Source organism: Candoia aspera, chromosome 1 (assembly GCF_035149785.1).
Source record: "Candoia aspera isolate rCanAsp1 chromosome 1, rCanAsp1.hap2, whole genome shotgun sequence".
Lineage (NCBI taxonomy): Eukaryota > Metazoa > Chordata > Lepidosauria > Squamata > Boidae > Candoia > Candoia aspera.
Genome location: NC_086153.1, coordinates 60,098,748 through 60,116,890, shown reverse-complemented (window position 1 = coordinate 60,116,890; position 18,143 = coordinate 60,098,748). Strand labels below are relative to the sequence as shown.

At 44.6% G+C, this 18,143-nt stretch overlaps 1 protein-coding gene across 1 annotated transcript in view; it reads right to left on the bottom strand.

Annotated features, from left to right (window-relative positions):
* The window catches only part of LOC134498631 (potassium channel subfamily K member 17-like), a 33,774-nt gene extending 21,114 nt beyond the window's left edge, over positions 1-12,660 (bottom strand). The window contains exon 1 of the mRNA XM_063304791.1: positions 12,382-12,660. Coding sequence (XP_063160861.1) covers positions 12,382-12,627 — 246 coding nt within the window. The 5' untranslated portion in view covers positions 12,628-12,660. The remainder of the gene's footprint in view (positions 1-12,381) is intronic.
* Positions 12,661-18,143: the final 5,483 nt, after the last annotated feature.

Here is an 18,143-nt window from a genome sequence, read left to right as displayed (position 1 = left end):
GAAGTTACATCTTCCAACCCTTGGGCAGATGGAACAAGAATGGCTGGAGGTGGCAGATTTAAAATACAAAGTGAACCATGGCAGTCACAGATAAGAAACATCCATAATTCTATTATTAGCTGATGGGACTCCATAATGATTCCATAATGAACTCACCAAGTTCATTGCTACCAGATATGCTGAATACCATGTGGATGACTATAAAGAGTTGTGACAAATATACTGTATGATAAAATGGTCAATCTGTGGCTGGCTGTCTTACCACTAGGAAGAGGAGCTTCCATGTGCAGATGATACCTATCTCTATTGGGATTAATGATAAAGAATTTCTCATTACGTTCCTTCAACACAGCCAGATAATTGCATGTAACTCAACAATTCCATTTTTCTAAAGAAGAGCCCATATAGTGTAGTGCACTAAGTTTTCAAACTTAGCAACTTTAAGATGTGTGGACTTCTGCTGGCTGGGAAATTCTGGGAGTTGAAGTCCACACATCTTAATGTTGCTAAGTTTGAAAAACACTGGTGTAGTGGATAAGGTGTTGAATTTGGATTTAACCAGAAAGCTTTCAGAATGATATTAGATCCATCATTGACTCCTCAGCTCACTCGTCCACCTCATGTGGTTACTGTTGGAATAAAATTAGAAGAATCCCCCATATAAGCTGCCTTGAGCTCTCAGACAAAAGATGGGACATCAGTGCAATGGATAAATAAATATGAAATCTTAGCAACCAAGATATATAAAGTCTCAAGAAACATTCTGGTAAAATACTGGGAAATGTGTCCCTTGGTGATTCTGGGAAACAGCTAACTTTATCTGATTAATCTGTCAGGATCTTTCATCTACGTCTCCCCCTTTAGCTTTCGCTAATGTACATAGTATATCACAATTCAAAATCGATATCCAGTCATTTCTTGCCCATATTATCTTAAAATTCCAAATCTTGTCCACTTTCCACATAAGAACAAAAGATAGACAAAAATATACATACCAATCCATACTTCATGGCATCTTGATTGGTTTGGTAAGCTATTTATATATTAACTTAACCTCCCACCTCCCTAATGACTAATGCTGTGTCTCATTTGTTGATGGAAATGATTTGCTTTCATTGAGAAAGTGCTTGCTACAAAAATTAATGTGCCCTTCCCTAGACAGTGCAACTACACAACAGGGCTGTGCAGGTATTATGGAAGGCACCTGTGATTGGGAATGCTGACAGCCTATTACTGTACATGACAAATGCTACCAAATACACAGAGGCCTTTAAGAATCAGCGAACATCAGTAAAGCTAATCCTCATCTCTGAAAAGCAGTAATCCAACATTTTTTGAACTCTTACATTTTAAATGATAATTTTGTTTGGTATATTGTTTTCTGCTACAGATTAAGGTTACTGTGGTAACAAATGATTTTGGCTGGGTGAAGAGGTTGAATTTAATTGTCCTCTTTTCAGGTATTAATAGTTGCAATTGCCTGAAGTGAGGGCAGTTTTTTTTGTTTCAGTTTCCTTCTTTTTAGGCTTGCAAGAGAGTATGCAGCTGAGGGAGATCTCTCTCCTCTTTGAGAGCCCGTGAGAATGCAGAAGCCTGTAAATATGTTTTTGTGCTTTCTGTAAATAAATTTATTTTTATAGAAATGCCTGGTGTGTGACTTTTCTGATCTCTCCTGGGCCAAAGGCTTTCTAGCACTCTGCCAACAGGTTATTGGCCCAATAAGCAGCCCAGTAAGCCCAGTAAAACCCCAGAGAGAATAGAGAGATCAGCTCCATACCTCATGCACAATTTAAAGGCAGGTAGTAAAGACCTGTGAAGATTTTCTTTGGAGCCACCTGGAGATTTTCCAGCAACTGCCGGTCTACAAGGACAAAGAAGCCAGCTGAGGTGACTTGCAAAAGAAGGAAGAAGCCATGGCTACCTCCCAGCCCTCAGCAATGCTTCTGGAGCGCCTATCAGAGACCAACTACTTGAATTGGGCCCTGAAGATGGAGATGTATCTTTGCAGAGAGAATCTTTGGCTGCCAATCGGTGAGCAAACCCCCCAGAATCCCAGTGCTGAATGGCTTAGACAGGATGAGCGGGCTAGAGCCACCATTATCCTGGGAGTTGAGGACAATCAGCTAGTCCACGTGTGAGGTATACAGTTTGCAAAGCAACTTTGGGACGCTTTGAGAGACTTGTATGTAAAGGCAACAGCAGGGAGTAAAGTTACCCTGACAAAAAAGCTGTACAAAGCCTACCTTGCAGAAGGAGATAGCCTTCCTGAGCACCTGCATTATATTCAGCAGCTGTTTGTTGAGTTGCAGGAGAGAGGAATGGAATTTACACCTCTCACAAAATCCTATATCCTCCTGTCTTCACTAAACGAAACGTGGGACACGCTGAGTTGTACCCTGGAGGCTATGCCTGAAGCAGACCTCACCCCATCGTATGTTACACAGTGCTTACTCGCTAAATGGGAGAAGAGAGAGGAAAGATCCCCCCACATCTCTTCTGGAAAGCTGCAGTACCAGAAATCAAAGGAAAAGAAGGGAAAAGAAGCTGAGGCCACAGCACTAGCCAGCCAGTGATGCTTCACTTGTGGTTCAGCTGGACATTTGCAGAAAGTCTGTGCCTTGAGACCCAAAAGTAGAAAGAGAAGAAGAACACAAGGGCAACACAGAAGAAGGCTCTTCAGACAACCCAAATTGCACAGGTTGCTGAGAAGGGTAATTCTGATGTATGGGTGTTAGATGCTGGGGCCAATTGTCATTTATGTAATTGTAAAAGCTCTTTTGTGTCACTGTCTAAAACTGAAAGACAAAGTGTATCTTTGGCTGATGGGTCTGTGACCAAAATTATGGGACAAGGTGACTTGTATTTATCCTGCTTGGGAGAAACTGTAAAAGGTGTGTTGTATGTGCCAAATTTACAATCAAACCTTTTATCTGTGGCACAATTGGCTGCATCAGGGTATGTCATAACATTTAAGAAAAATGGTTGTGAGATAGTAAAAATGGAAAATTGTATGCTACTGGTATGTTAAAAGACTCCTTGTACATTGTGCAAAAGGCAAGGAGGCCAAGCTGCAAGGCTGCAGTTGGCAACACGCCATATCATGACCAATGTGTACACCTGATGCACAGGAGATTTGGTCATGCTAATTTCAAGTATATAGCACAAATGCCACAGCTGTGTGCTGACCTAAAGATAAAACCCTGTGACAAATACTTAGATTGTGTAGTTTGCAAACTAGACCTTTGGAAATTGTACACTCTGACATTATTGGTCCTTTTGCTCCAAGTCTTGGACAAGCAAGGTATGCAATGACCATCACTGATGACTTCTCAAGATACACATTTATCTACATCTTAAAGCATAAAGATGAGGCATTTGAGAAATTTAAAGGTTTTGTTAACATGGGCAAATGGAAAATTCCCAAGGCCTGTATCTGCACTCCAATGTGATAGAGGAGGAGAGTACCTTTCTCACAAATTCAAAAGGTTCCTAGTGGAAAAGGGGATAGAACAAATTCTTTCTAACCCTTACACCCCTTAGCAAAATGGTGTTGCTGAAAGAAAGGGCAGAACCTTGCAAAATGCAATGGAATGCATGCTTGAAGATTCACATTTATCTTTTAAGTATTGGGGAGAGGCAATATGTACTGCCTGTTATGTACAAAACAGATTGCATAACTCTGATTCAGGACACTCCATTCCATTTGTTTTATGGTGTGAAACCAAAGGTAAACCATCTTAGAGTGTTTGGTAGCACTGCTTGGGTTCATATTCCAAAACAACAGAGAAGGAAAGGAGGCCCCACAACAAAGAAAGCCATCTTTGTTGGCTATGAACAAAGCCAAAGGAGCTACAGGTCCATAATGGGAGAGAAATTAATAATTAGCAAAAGCGCTTCTTTTGCTGAACAAAACTGGGGGAGATTAAATTCTAGCTCTCCAGTTGATCTGACCACCACAAGAGAACAGCAAGGACTTGCTGATGGTGATGTTGCCTGATGAGGACATTAAACCAGAAAAGCAAACTGAAGATCTGTCTGATGAGACAGATGCTTCTCAGGAAAGCGAGAGGAGTCAAAATTTAAGCCCTGTATTACCTCGCAGATCTCAGAGAAGTAATAAAGGCGTTCCTCCATCACGTTTTCAGGCTGAAACAGTAAAGGCTTTTCACATATTCACAGAACCTGAGTCTTTAGAACAAGTGAATGCTTTACCACCTGAGATTGCACAAAATTGGCATTCTGCCATGCAACAGGAGTTAGCATCCTTGAAAGAAAATAAAACATGGAAACTGGTAAATCTACCTCCCAATGAACGCTGTCTAGGTTGTAGGTGGGTTTTCAAACTGAAAAGGGATGCTGATGGCAAAATCCAAAAGTATAAAGCAAGGTTAGTTGCAAAAGGGTTCACTCAAAGGAAAGATTTAGACTTTGACAAGACTTTTGCACCAGTTACTAAAGGTGAATCAATTAGATTACTGTTAAAAATTGCTGCACTCAAAGGAATGTCAGTTCACCACTATGACATAGGGCAGATAATGTTAAAATATTGTGAATGGAAAGACATACAGAGTTGACAAAGAAAATTGGTTTGTGTCTCATTCTGTAGCATAAAAAGGGGAGTGTTTGGTATATTGTTTTCTGCTACAGGTTAAGGTTACTGTGGTAACAAATGATTTTGGCCAGATGAAGAGGTTGATGTCATGATCACCGTTGCGATGCTTGTGACATCGCAATGGCTCGCATGACAATGCAGGGAAATGGGTACCGGGCGGATTAAGGGAAAAGGCAACTAGCTAACAAAAGAGAGCAACAGGTGCTGGCAACAAAGTATCAACTCTAGCCGGAGGCACGGAAGAGAGAGATACGATGTTGCAAAGAAGGTAATTGACAAGACCAGACCACGAGGCGCGCCCAAGCTGTCAAAGAGATTACGAACCTGATCGCCCGGCAATGAACTATCACCGGCCAGGGAAGCAATCAAGGAAACGCCCGGAGCACAGGAGGGGCTCCATGACCCCTCACCTACCAGCAACGGAACCGATGGAGCTCGGGGTGCACCCGAAGTAAGAAGGGGTGGAGCGCTGACCGGCGTGGGCTATTTAAATCCCGTTCCGGCGCGCTCCACTCACTCTCAGCTTTCTTAAAGGGCACGCATACTGTTACTCAAAACCAGAACCTAAGCCTACACTAGTGTCTGTGTTTTTACTGGGTAGCAGGCAGAGCCTGACATAAAGCTGAGAGTCACCAAACCAAAGTCGCCAAGCTCCACCTGACGAAAATTTTCCGCGGGAGAGATTAACTGGCGAAAACGGAACCGGGGACAGCAATGGAGCCAGCACTTCGCACCAGAGGCGTGAAGGACGGCCCGCAAGAGGCAGAGGCGACCCGACAGCTGCTGGAGGCGGCGCACCCAGAATGGGACATGGACACCCTCCCTGCCCACACCGCACCCCAGTTCCAGACCTGGAGCTCCAACCCAGACGGGAGAGACCCGACAGAAGACGAAGTCGGGGACCAGCAACTCCTCACATGGGCCGGCGGAGCAGGACCCTGGATGGGAACACCCTACTCCACCTGGAGGCTCCGCTACCCCCAAACACCCGACCAGGAAGGCGCAAGACTACAAACCGGACAGCATCTGGCAGCACCAATGTCGGACGACCAGGGCACGCCAGACAGGGTCACGGCCCTGGAAGCCAGGGTACGATACCTTGAACACCTGCTCCTGTCCCCAACATCGGCAGACCGGGGCACGCCAGACAAGGACACGGCCCTGGAAGCCAAGGTACGAGACCTGGAGCATATGCTCCAGTCCCTGGCAACAATCGTAGGCGAGCGCTCCAAAACTGAGGCAGCACAGGGGGCAAGAGGGGATCGAGGCACCATACCCACCCCGCCAATAACCCCGAGCGGAAGGGGCCAAGCACGAGACTCTGTTGCAGGGCTTCGTGGCCCCAGGCCAGTGGGAGCCATCCCTCACCACCCACAGGTAGGGGTCCCGCAAATTGGGAGGTTCGCCAAAGACTTCCCTGTACAATTTGACAGGAACCCTACGAAACTGTCCTTCTTTCTAACAAATGCGAGGGACTACATGGCCCAATACGGCCATTGCTTCAGCACAGAAGCCGCAAAAATCTCGGCAGTGGCCACCAAGCTCCAAGACAGGGCTGCGGACTGGTACGTGCAGATGTCCGAGTCCGGAGCCCCAGCCTTGGCCAATTTCCATGACTTCCTAGCCGAGCTGAAGCATTACTTTGAGGACCCCCTGGCGAAGGAAAGGGCCAAGTGCGCACTTCAAGCGCTGCACCAGGGAAGAAAAACAATGGCCGACTACGCTCTTGAGTTCAAGGTCCTCGCAGGCAAAATCACGGAATGGTCTGAGGCCACCCTGATTGACATGTTCAAGCGTGGCCTCAACCGGGAGGTGCTACAATGGGCACTCTACAGGGACGACCCAGCCTCCCTTCACGGGTGGATTTGCCTAGCCAGAAAAGCGGAGCACGCTCAGCGCACGTTCCTGCTCGCAACCGCAGATGACAAAATCCCTCCCAGCACCAGAGGACCAGTCCCACAGTCGGACCCGACCTGGCACGCAGACCAACAACGGAGGCTTGCCCGCGGGCAGCATACCAGGTGTGGGAAGACAGGCCACCAAGCGGCGGACTGTTACAAAAACAGGATAACGGATCGCCCACCCAGACCCACACCGAAGACGCCGCACAAGCCATCCAACCCCCCTAGATGCCTGACAGGAGCGTTAGCAACCCCGGACGAGGACGTGGACACCTACCTCGCAGGGGACGCGATCAACACCCAAGAACAGCCGGCAGAAAACGCTCCCCACCTGCTCTAAGCAGCGCCGCTGGGCAGGTGGTGAAGAAGGCACGCAACAACCCCAGGGTGAGTGACGATTGCTCCATCCTGGCAGGGACAATTAAACTCTCTTATGGCCCTAGAGCCATTACGGTCGAAGCTCTGGTGGATTCTGGGTGCTCCAGAAATCTGATCCACCCGGACATTGTCGCCGCACTAAAACTGCCCTGTTCCCCCCTCCCTAAACCGCTGGCGTTTCAACAACTAGATGGTTCTACAGCAGGGGGGGGACCAGCCACCCAGAGGACCGGAAAGGTCACCCTGACAATGGGCACCCACAAGGAATCCATAGACTTTGTGGTAACCCAGATAGGGAAACCCATAGTAGTGCTGGGGATCCCCTGGCTAGCACGCCACAACCCACACATAGACTGGAGGACACGCTCCATCAAGTTTAAAGACGGGGTCTACCAGGCACCGACACCGGACAAACCATCTGCTCCAACAGTGGGGAGGGCAGAAGTCGACCATACCCACAACCCCACCCCCCAGAAGGACTGCTGGAGCAATATGCAGACTTCGCAGATGTCTTCGGAGAAGAGGAGGCGGACCAATTACCCCCCCACCGCAAGACGGACTGCACAATTGAACTGCTCCCAGATGTCCCATTACCCAAGCCCAAGATCTACCCCATGACCCAGAGAGAATTAGTGGCGCTGCGGGAATTCTTGGACAAAAACCTCTCCAGGGGCTTCATAGAACCAGCGAACTCGCCGGTTGGAGCACCCGTCCTATTTCGGGAAAAGAAGGACAGCACCCTGAGACTATGCACTGATTACCGCGGATTAAATTCTGCTTCCCTATCCAACAAATACCCCCTACCCCTCGTAAAGGACATGCTAGCACACCTGTCAAAGGGAAGGCTGTTTTCCAAACTCGACCTCCGCAAGGCGTATTACAGAATCCGCATCAGGGAGGGGGACGAGTGGAAAACGGCATTCAACTGCCCCTTGGGCTCCTTCCAATACAAGGTACTGCCATTCGGTCTTGCGGGGGCCCCGGGGGTCTTCATGCAACTCATCAACGAGGTACTGCATGAACACCTATTCAAGGGTGTACTGGTTTACCTGGATGATGTCCTCATCTACACGAGGACGCAGAGGGAACACAAGAGGTTAGTGAGGCAAGTCCTCACTAAGCTCCGGAAAGCCAAACTCTATGCTAAGCTGTCCAAGTGCGAATTCCACAAGTCGTGCTTGGACTACCTAGGGTACAGAATCTCTGACAAAGGCGTAGAGATGGACCCCACGAAGGTTCAGGCAGTTTTGAGCTGGGAACGGCCACGCACCAGGCGCCAGCTTCAAAGCTTCCTCGGGTTCGCGAATTTCTATAGGTCCTTCGCGAGGGGGTTCGCGGAAATCGCCCTACCCTTAACCAATTTGCTCAAGACCAAAGGCATTGGGGAGACGCGCAAGGTAAAAAACCCGGGGGCCGTACTTAATTGGACTCCTGCATTTGCCTTTTTGCAACCATTTCCTACTACTTGCTCTTATTTAGTTTGCAAACAACTGTTCTTCCAAGATCTTTTAAATAACTGACTTAACCAAGTCAGATATATGCCACCCTATACTATGCATCTGATTTTTGTTTCCTAAGTGAAAAACATTGCATTTGTTTCTGTTGAATTTCATTCTGATAATTTTAGCCCATTTTTCTAACCTACTGAGATAGTTTTATATTCAATTTCTGACTTCTAGGAAATTAGCTATCCTACCCAAGTTTGTGTCCATTGTACATTTGAAAGGCATTCCTTTTCATTCAAGTCAATAATAAAACTGTTAAAGAGAGGGCCCAGAAATGGACTTTGTGGCACCATACTGGATTCCTGTCTCCAGTTGGATTAACACTTTATGTATCCATTTAAATGTCATGCCATCAGCCTACAGTATCTCTAACTGGCATGTTAATTAGCTAGTTGCTCATTATGCATAATGATGATAATGTAATACTAATTATGGGTCAGGATGTCCAATGCTTTGCTGAAGTCAAATTACATTCTATCCACAAAAGTATAGATATAATATGCCCATAACCACTTCTGTTATTTCCAAAAGGCAAACTGTATCTAAAATTCCATTTATACTGCAAATGCTATAACTTTGTATTTACACCATAAAGCAAATGGAACACATTGGAGGGTGTATCAATAATAGTGCAATAGCTCAAGAGGGCAAGCATGACTTAATATATCTGTATCCCACTTCATTTTAGGTACTTAGCATACAAATCTCTGAAATGGAGGTGTTCACCCCAAATATCTAACCATTTATATCGTCCATCAATAGCTGTCAGTGAATATTTTAAGATTTTCAAAGGATATTTCACAGTGAGACACTTCCAATATGAGAATAACATTTTTAATTTAGTGTGGCAATAAGGATATTTTTAAAGCTATTTGCTCACTGCTCTAAAGTTTTCATACAGCACATCACAGTTTCTCAGGGATGATTAGCTCTAAACAACTACTTGCTAGCACAACAAATATAAATAAGGTTAAACAGGATTGGTGAACATAAGCACCACCCTCAATCAATTTCCTATTTACAAAGGGCTTCATGCAGTTAGCATAATGATTTGAAAAATATCAGCATGCTTACCTTACCCTGTCTCTATACTAAAGGAGTGGGTAACCTGTGAACTTCCAGATATTGCAGGAACTAAAATTCCCAGCATACTTTACCACAAACTGCACATCTGTGTTCTAAACTTAGAAAGATCTTTAAAAGCAGCCAGGCTTATGAGAATTCTGAGCTACCATGCATTCTCATAATCCCATGCCAGGTTAGCGTCCAATGTGTTCCATTCTATTTCCATAGTACACAAATAGAACTGGAGCCATGGACAAAAAGTGAGGGGGATGGCTCAGGCAACAGAATTGGGGATACCATAAAAATATTTTGTTTATAAATTGATTATTTTCTACTATGGAGAGTCCAACATTTCAGTATATGCTTACAAAAAATGGCAGCACTAGTTGACATTTCCAACGTTACCTGTGATCCATAATATCAGTAGATAATTAAAATTAAAAGCAAGATTCTAAATGTTGAGAAATCTTGAGAATGTGCAGAGCTGGTTCTAGCATTAAGGAACCTGAGATGACCTTCACAAGATGCAGATACTGAGAGCAGAGTAGCAGTATTTCAGTTGTTTCCCAAGTACCTCAGCTATTCTCCTCAGCTATTCTATTAGAGAACAGAACAGAGTCTCTAAATTAGACTCCATTCAAATGTGCTTCTATCACCAATACTGAAGTATGATGCATCTGACTGTTCAGTTGATTTCTGTAAATGTATGAGATGCCAGTTTTCCACAGGAGCAAGTATCTTGGAACAACCTTGGTAATTTGAATTTTAATATCCAAATTTCAACCATATATTGATGCTTGGATTGGATCAAAGTCAAATTAACCTATTTTTCTTTACAGGTATCCCAACCACCACCAGGTACTAAATAGCAGGTGTGCTGGAGAAGAGATATGTGGATCTGAGCCTTTCTGATTTGACGATTCAGAAAATCAAGTTGATTCAATTTTTCAAATCAGTTTGGAAAAAGGACACATCAGATAAATCCAGAGGCATCCAATTTGACCTTCCAATTTAATGATTCAAGAAAATTGGCTTCAAATCAGATAACTGAACTAAAGCTTTATGCAGTGTTAAGAAGTAATCCTATGTAAAACTGAACAATGTATCTTCAGCTCTCCCAAATCTGGAGTTATTCTCTATTAAATTTCAGGAGCAGAGTGAGATCCCATCATTTTACATTTCTTTTCCCAATAATCCCATGGTTTCCAAAAAAATCTCCCAATCCTATAATCTTTTCCATGGAAGATTTCTCAGTTTTAGAATTCAAATGATAGGCTGTGTTCACATACCCAGTTACCCAGGGTAAAGATGAGCTTCTGGTTTAGTTAGTTATAAAACCACAGACAGTGGCACCAGCACTCTAGCTAGTTATTAAGTCTAGGGCAGTGTAGGCAAATGTGGTGTCCCAAAGCTGTACCATCAGAGGCATGGGAAAGTGGGAACTGTGGTCCAAAGTATCTGTAGGCCAAAGTTCTCCAATCTGTAAGCTTGGGCACCTGGTCTGCTAGATCCAGTCCCCCCTGGATGGCCAAAGCCTCCCAGGAGGTGACCTACGGCTGGGTCCCTGTAGTGGTATTGGCTTCTTTGATGGAGGGAATTGGTCCCCTCAGTCTTGAAGGAGGATGTAGTGTGCCCCCTCCTCAAGAAGACATCCCTGGATTCAATCCTGATAGGACCAAGTGGTTGTGTCTATTTGGGCTTCCCAGATCCACGAATATTCCATTACTGACTCTCATTCAAGACCTGTGCTCAAGCTAGGGTCCTCTTGGACTCTCAGCTCCTACTCGAAGAGCAGACGACACCCTCGACAGAAGGACATCTAGTGTGCCAGTTGCACTCTTTCCTGGACCGGGAGGCCCTTCAGACAATTACTCATGCCCTGGTCACCTGCCCTTGAAGACAATCCACAAGCTGCAGTTGGTCCAGAATGTGGCAGAGCAGGCAGTGGTGGGGGCACTGTGTTAAGTGCATGAGACCCTGCCGCTTTGCAAGCTGCACTGGTTACCAGTTGGCTTTTGGGTGCAATTCAAAATTCTGGTAATCACCTTTAAAGTCCTTCATGGCTTAGGGGCCTATCTGTGTCCACCCATCTGGTATCATCAATCGAGGGGATTGCATAGTTACTAGGTTCTAAACTCCATTGAAGGTATTTCCTTCCATTTCATACTCAACTTGTAAAATGATTAAGCGTTACAAACAATGAAATGTTAAATTTAAAAAAATAGAAACAGTCCTGTGAAACCTTTCCAGTCCAAGTGTTAGGGCAAAGTACAGACTCCACTTTTAAAGATGTGAAAGAAATAGCTAGTTCTGCTTACTTCTTTCAGTGTCTTGATTTCTTCAGTGATAAACTGATACAAAGGAATGCTCACAGGATGTGCTTACTGACTAAACTATGGTTTGCTGACATACCTGAGTTGCCGGGGTTCATATAACATGTTGTATTACAATTACACACAGGCTGGGTTTGCACAACACATTAGGCTGAAATTTGTTTGGCTACTTTGTAGGTCAGTGTGTTGGCAAACAAAAGCTAAAGGACAGCAAGATTTGACAGCCTCTCGGAAAAGATCTATCCTGCTCTGGAAATGACCTCTGACCCCCTATTGTACCCTGACAAGGGCCCTAGATTTGGGGACCTGTTTCTTCCCTAGTGTCTGATATACCAGGATGAAAGGGCATTTATGGGATTACACCAGACAAGCCAGTTCTCCCCAAGATTTTTTCTTTCTGCCAAAGTTCCTCAAGCGCTGATTCCCAACCTGATTTCAGGGCCACAACAGACCAGCTCAGAGCACGTGAAGGAAAGGGTGCCTCCAGAAGCACGCGGAACGCCTTTTCAGCCAAGCTGCCCGGGACGCCGCATCTCCTTTTCCTTTCAGCCCGCCCCAACCTCCGAGCCACTTCGTCTCGCCGGTACCTCCGCGAGCCGCTCCACAGCCTCCCGTTCCAGGCAAGTAAAGTTCAACAGGAGGTCCCACTTTTCGTTCAGGAGCCGGTCCGCCGAGTCGCGTTCCCGGGGCGACTCGAGCGCCCAGAACGCGGTGCTGCCCAGCAGCAGGTAGCTCAGGTAGATGAGCAGCAGCAGCGGCGTGGCGGGAATCCTCCAGCGCCACCCCGTCGAGGCAGCCTCCGGCGGCGCCATACTCTCGCTGTCGCCGCACATCGTCCAGCCAGCGGCAAGCTGGCGGAGGAGGAGGAGGAGTAATTGGGGTGGGGGGAGAAAGTGGTGCGAAGATGCCGGGGAAGGAGTAGAGGGAGAAGCAGGCGCGGGGGAAGCTCTGCCTGTGGGTCGAGGCTGTGGAGGAGGACCCGAGCAGCGGCGCTCCTCCGCCCGGATTCCGCTCCCTGGGCGGGGCCAAGGGACAGGCATCCCCGAGCGCTTTTCCCAACGGAGCGAGCCGTTCAGTTTGAGCGGCCGACTCCGGGCTTCCTTTCGAGTCTCGGGTGTGTGGAAGCCTCTGCGCGCGCCTCTCTGCTGGGAGAAGGAGCGTTCTTGTGCACGGGGCGTTTTAGCCATGACTTAAGTAAACCACCTGTTGTTGAATGTGCCATTTGGGCTTGAACTTCTGAGCCAAGGTTTGGGGCTGAAACAGTAAGTGTAAAGCTCAAAAACTCGAAGAATAAAAGAAACAAGAGGGCGCCTTTTTGAAATTCCTAACTAAGTCAGAAGATGAGCCAAACCATAGGGGGTGGCAAAATATGGCTTTGCCTAGGGTGCCAAAATATCAAGAGCTGGCCCTGAAGGGCAAAGGGCAAGTACTGCAACAGAGTAGGCGTCCTTCCTGGTCCTGCAAGATGATACTGTTTAATGGATGGGATCCAAAGTGCACTCCCCTTGATTGATGATACCAGATGGGCAGACACAACTGAAGATAAGTGGTCCCTCAGATATCTAGGGATATCTATAAGAATACAGAGACTGTGTCTGGAGGAAGCACTGATCTGGGCTTATCGTTTACTTTAGTAGGTTTGCGTGGGATTTAAATGTGGATGGGTGCCAGTTCGGGTGTAGTGGTTAAGGCACCAGGCCAGAAAGTAGAAGACCATGTGAGTTCTCCTGCCGCCTTAGGCACAAAGCCAGCTGGGTGACCTTGGGCCAGTTACTTTCTCTCAGCCCAGGAGGGAAGCAATGGCAAACTACTTTGAAAAACCTTGCCAAGAAAACTTCAGGGACTTGTCCAGGCTGTCACTGGGAGTCAAGATGGACTCAAAGGCACACACACAAAAAAGTGGTTAGTTTTTAGATCACTTAAGGTTCACAGCCTTAAGTGAGGGAGCAGAGAGGAAGTCTAAGCATGTGTGGGCTGAGGAAATCCAGTCAGCACTAAGTGGAACTGAACATACCATTTTTTGCATCTCCAGTCTGAAGGTCATCCAGATTCTTGCAGCCTAGATATAGGACCCTTAAACACATGCAGATGAGTTTGCATACTAATTGCCACTGATATCTGAGCTTTTATAACATGCTAGGCTGAAATATGGTTGGCTAGTTTGTGGTTGAATATATTATACAAATCCAGCCAGCATGTTTTTTTTAGAGCTCAGTGTGTTGATTGAATTTAGGCAAATGGATTAAATTTAGGAAACCAAGGTTAAATTAACCATTGGTTAATATGTGGAATGAAAACAGGAATAAATAATTTTAAATAGCAGCCAAGGCTATAACTCCTCTCCTTTTGAAAACTAAGTACTGGTGCAGTTCCAGTGTTAATTTAATTTATGTTATTGCTTTTCCACAGTGAAAGGTAGCCAGAATGAATTTTTTTTCAGCCAAAGCCTGTCCTCCTATGGCCATAACTTCTTGATGTTGTCTGCATATTATACTATTATGATTTATTTTGAAAATGGCTCTGTTGTCATAACAAACTAAACCATGATGTAAAATTTGGGCTGGAGCACATTTGCAATTTTGAAAATGTGGGTGAATTTACAAGAGGTTGGTTTATTTATAAAATGGCTGGTGTGGTGGCCATGGCTAATCATGAAAATACATTTACCAGAAGGAGAATTAGCATTCTAGGATGTTCTCTACTAGGGATGGGCAAAACCTAGCCTTCCGGGAACAAGGTATCCTGGAAAACAATCCTAGTATGGCTATTTTGAGGGTGATCTGGCAGTTTTCCAGAACTTAATCATGTGAACAGAAAGTTCTTCCAGATGTGCTCCAGAAGCCAAAACTGAAAATAGCTGGTTCTCTAACAGTGTTGAGGGCTTTTAAGCCAAAGGTTTTCCTACTGAGTGATTTTCTTAAAATGAATTTAATCCCCTGAAAATTGCAGAATGGTGTTTTTCTCTCTTCAAATAATCATATGGATTAGCCATTCTTTTAGGAGAAGAGTAGGACTCAAGAAAGTGAACTTGTTGTGCAATGTTGGTTTCATTCACACATTATGCTAAGCCAAGTTTTTAAAAAATTGTAAGTTGAGAAAACTATTATGGCATGGGTCAAACATAACATTAAGCTGTAATAAGTATTTCACAGATGGTACTAAGTTTAAAACAAATGTCATGACCAATTAGCAGTATGTGTGAACCAGACAATTGCCCTGAACTTTCCATGAAGACTATGGTGTCTTCATAGTCTACAGAAGGATATTCATGTTGAAACTCCATCCTCTTTTGCTGATGATATTAGCTAGAATTCAAAGAATACTATTATGAATTATTATAGAATTAGTTACATATCTTTCCATCCTCAGATTGCACAAAGTCTGTTTGTTTATCCTTTAAACTGCAAAATAAGGCAAGTAGAAGATGAGGGGTTACTTATTTTCTACATGCTTTGTAAGGTAGACATGATGGCAATATCCAAAGTGGAGATCCCACAGAAGAAGAATCAATGCAAGATTGTTACAATGCATAACATCCAGTTGACTTACATAACTAAGAGAACAGCTTGGTGAGTTCAGAGCTTCTAGTAAGCTGTCTTAAGATAAGGAATGTATCTTTCAAAGAAGACATCATTATTTCCTCTGTATACCAATGACATATTTTTGAGAATATTCTGCATGGTGTTAGACCATATATAATATTCAGCATCTCTAAAATATTACAGACTAGCTGAATTGGAATGTGGTGATGGATTTCTGCATTGGGTGAAAGGCAATGCATATTTCAAGAGCTACTGATCTTGTGTTGTATATTATATCCAGTATCAAGATAGAATATCTTAATACACAATTAAGCATATTAATACTATACCAGTTTCTAGGGAGCAGCAGCTGAAGTTCTTACCCCTTCCCACCCATTGTATAGACATTCAGAATATACCTGGTTAACCAAAATGTGGCAAAGAAATCTGGATCAGATTAACCATTGGTCTGGCAAAGCAATTCTTACATTCTTAAATAAATCTGGTATGCTACTAAATGGCTGATGGCAAGCCATAAAATGTGGGATCAAAAATAGACTGGATGCAGTAACACGGCTTTATACTGAATCTGACAGGACCTTCCTGTAGAAATAACAGCCACAAACTAATGCCTTGAGCTCCATAATGTAGTTTTAAAGCAGGGAAACAGAACTTTTTTTTCAGGCTAAGGGCCACATTGGCCTTTGGACAATGTGCTGTGGGCTGCATCCCACCCCCCATATAAATATAATTTATATTTACATTAATGTTACAGTAAATCAATAGTGGGCAGCCCCTAGAAACCCACGGCAAATCTCAGGGCCCCCCAAATTAGGCAAGACTTTGCAAGCCAAGTCCCACCAAGGCAGGGCTCAAAGCCAAGTACACTCTCCAGGCCAAAAAACATTGCCCATTCCTGCAATTAATTGACTATATACTGAATAAGTTTCCCTTCTAATATGTTAAAAATTACATTTTGCCCATAGCTTTCAGCACCACATACTGTACATCCTTGGAATCTCATGTTATGTATCACCACTTTAAAGCTTTGTAACACCCCTTAAGCATCTAGGACAAAGTACCTTTAAACTATAGGCCACAAATCTCCTGCGATGGTGTATTATAATTACTGAAATGGTCATATGAGCCTCATGAGAGTTCCTTCCTGTTTAATCTCACACTTTAATTTGTAAATCTGAGTTAGATATTAGATCAAAAGTTGAAGGTTATAAAGGCCAGATATGGCTCCACATTGCTTATCTTGAAATAGAGTTAGGACAAGTGTTATCAAAAGTCACTCATCTATGGTTCAGCTGAAATGTCATGGGTTGACTGGCTGTGTCTTAGCCAAAGGCTCCAGAGGTTCAGCATTGTCCTGTTTTAATGGGCAAATTTGACCATCATTCGTTTTAAGGAAAAAGCCTTTGAAAAGGAAGTGAGTTACAACCTTAATTTCTCCTTTCATGCCTGTTTTTATTGTGACTTTTAAGGAAGGTAAAGGTAAAGGTTTCCCTTGACGTAAAGTCCAGTCGAGTCCGACTCTAGGGGGCGGTGCTCATCTCCGTTTCTAAGCCTTGGAGCCAGCGTTGTCCATAGGACACTTCCGGGTCATGTGGCCAGCATGACGACACGGAACGCCGTTACCTTCCCACCGAAGTGGTACCTATTGATCTACTCACATTTGCATGTTTTCGAACTGCTAGGTGAGCAGGAGCTGGGATTAACAACGGGAGCTCACCCCGCCGCGTGGTTTCGAACCACCAACCTTCCGATCGACAGCTCAGCGGTTTAACCCGCAGCGCCACCGCATCCCTATAAGGAAAGCTCTTTAAATAGAATGATTGCCATGCTGACCTTACTTAATGGAAATATCTGCTGCTCTTTGTATTAATTAGGTGTCCAAAAGTTGAGCTTAATTCCTGGTCAGTGCATGGACAAATGCTTGCCATCTCAACCTTTATTGTTTATTCATTTAGTCACTTCCGACTCTTCGTGACTTCATGGACCAGCCCACGCCAGAGCTTCCTGTCGGTCGTCAACACCCCCAGCTCCCCCAAGGACGAGTCCGTCACCTCTAGAATATCATCCATCCATCTTGCCCTTGGTCGGCCCCTCTTCCTTTTGCCCTCCACTCTTCCTAGCATCAGCATCTTCTCCAGGGTGTCCTGTCTTCTCATTATGTGGCCAAAGTATTTCAGTTTTGCCTTTAATATCATTCCCTCAAGTGAGAAGTCTGGCTTTATTTCCTGGAGTATGGATTGGTTTGATCTTCTTGCAGTCCAAGGGACTCTCAGAATTCATCTCAATCTGCCTAGTAATAATTTGTAGCTCTTCCAAGGAGTATTCTATAATTTCTTGGATCCTGCTTGTCAGAATCGGTTGAAGTTCTTTGCTTGGAAACAGATGGAAAAAGTTCCACCTTTTTCAAAATCCCAGATCTCTTGGCAGCATTTGTTTTTGTTCTTCATGAAGAGTCAGTGGTTTGTACTTGTCGAAATTCTGTCAATTTGACTCAATCCATCTAGGAAATCCACTATGGTGGCCTCATTCTTCAGGATTTTACCTTTCTTTCCTACTCAGCAATATATACTTGCAGCCATGGCATGATCCTATGATACTTAATGGTGCAGTTCAAAAATGCAAGTGCTATTCTGTAACATATCAGAATAATTCTGACCCTCTTGTAACATGAGAAGGAAGAACAGGGTACTTTACTATTAATGTCTGTTTCAGGTGGGTGATACCAGGAGGCAGTGGCAGATGGAGCTCTGTCACACAACCTGATCGTCTGATCTGGAATGTCTAAACTAGATAAGTTCCTTTTGATG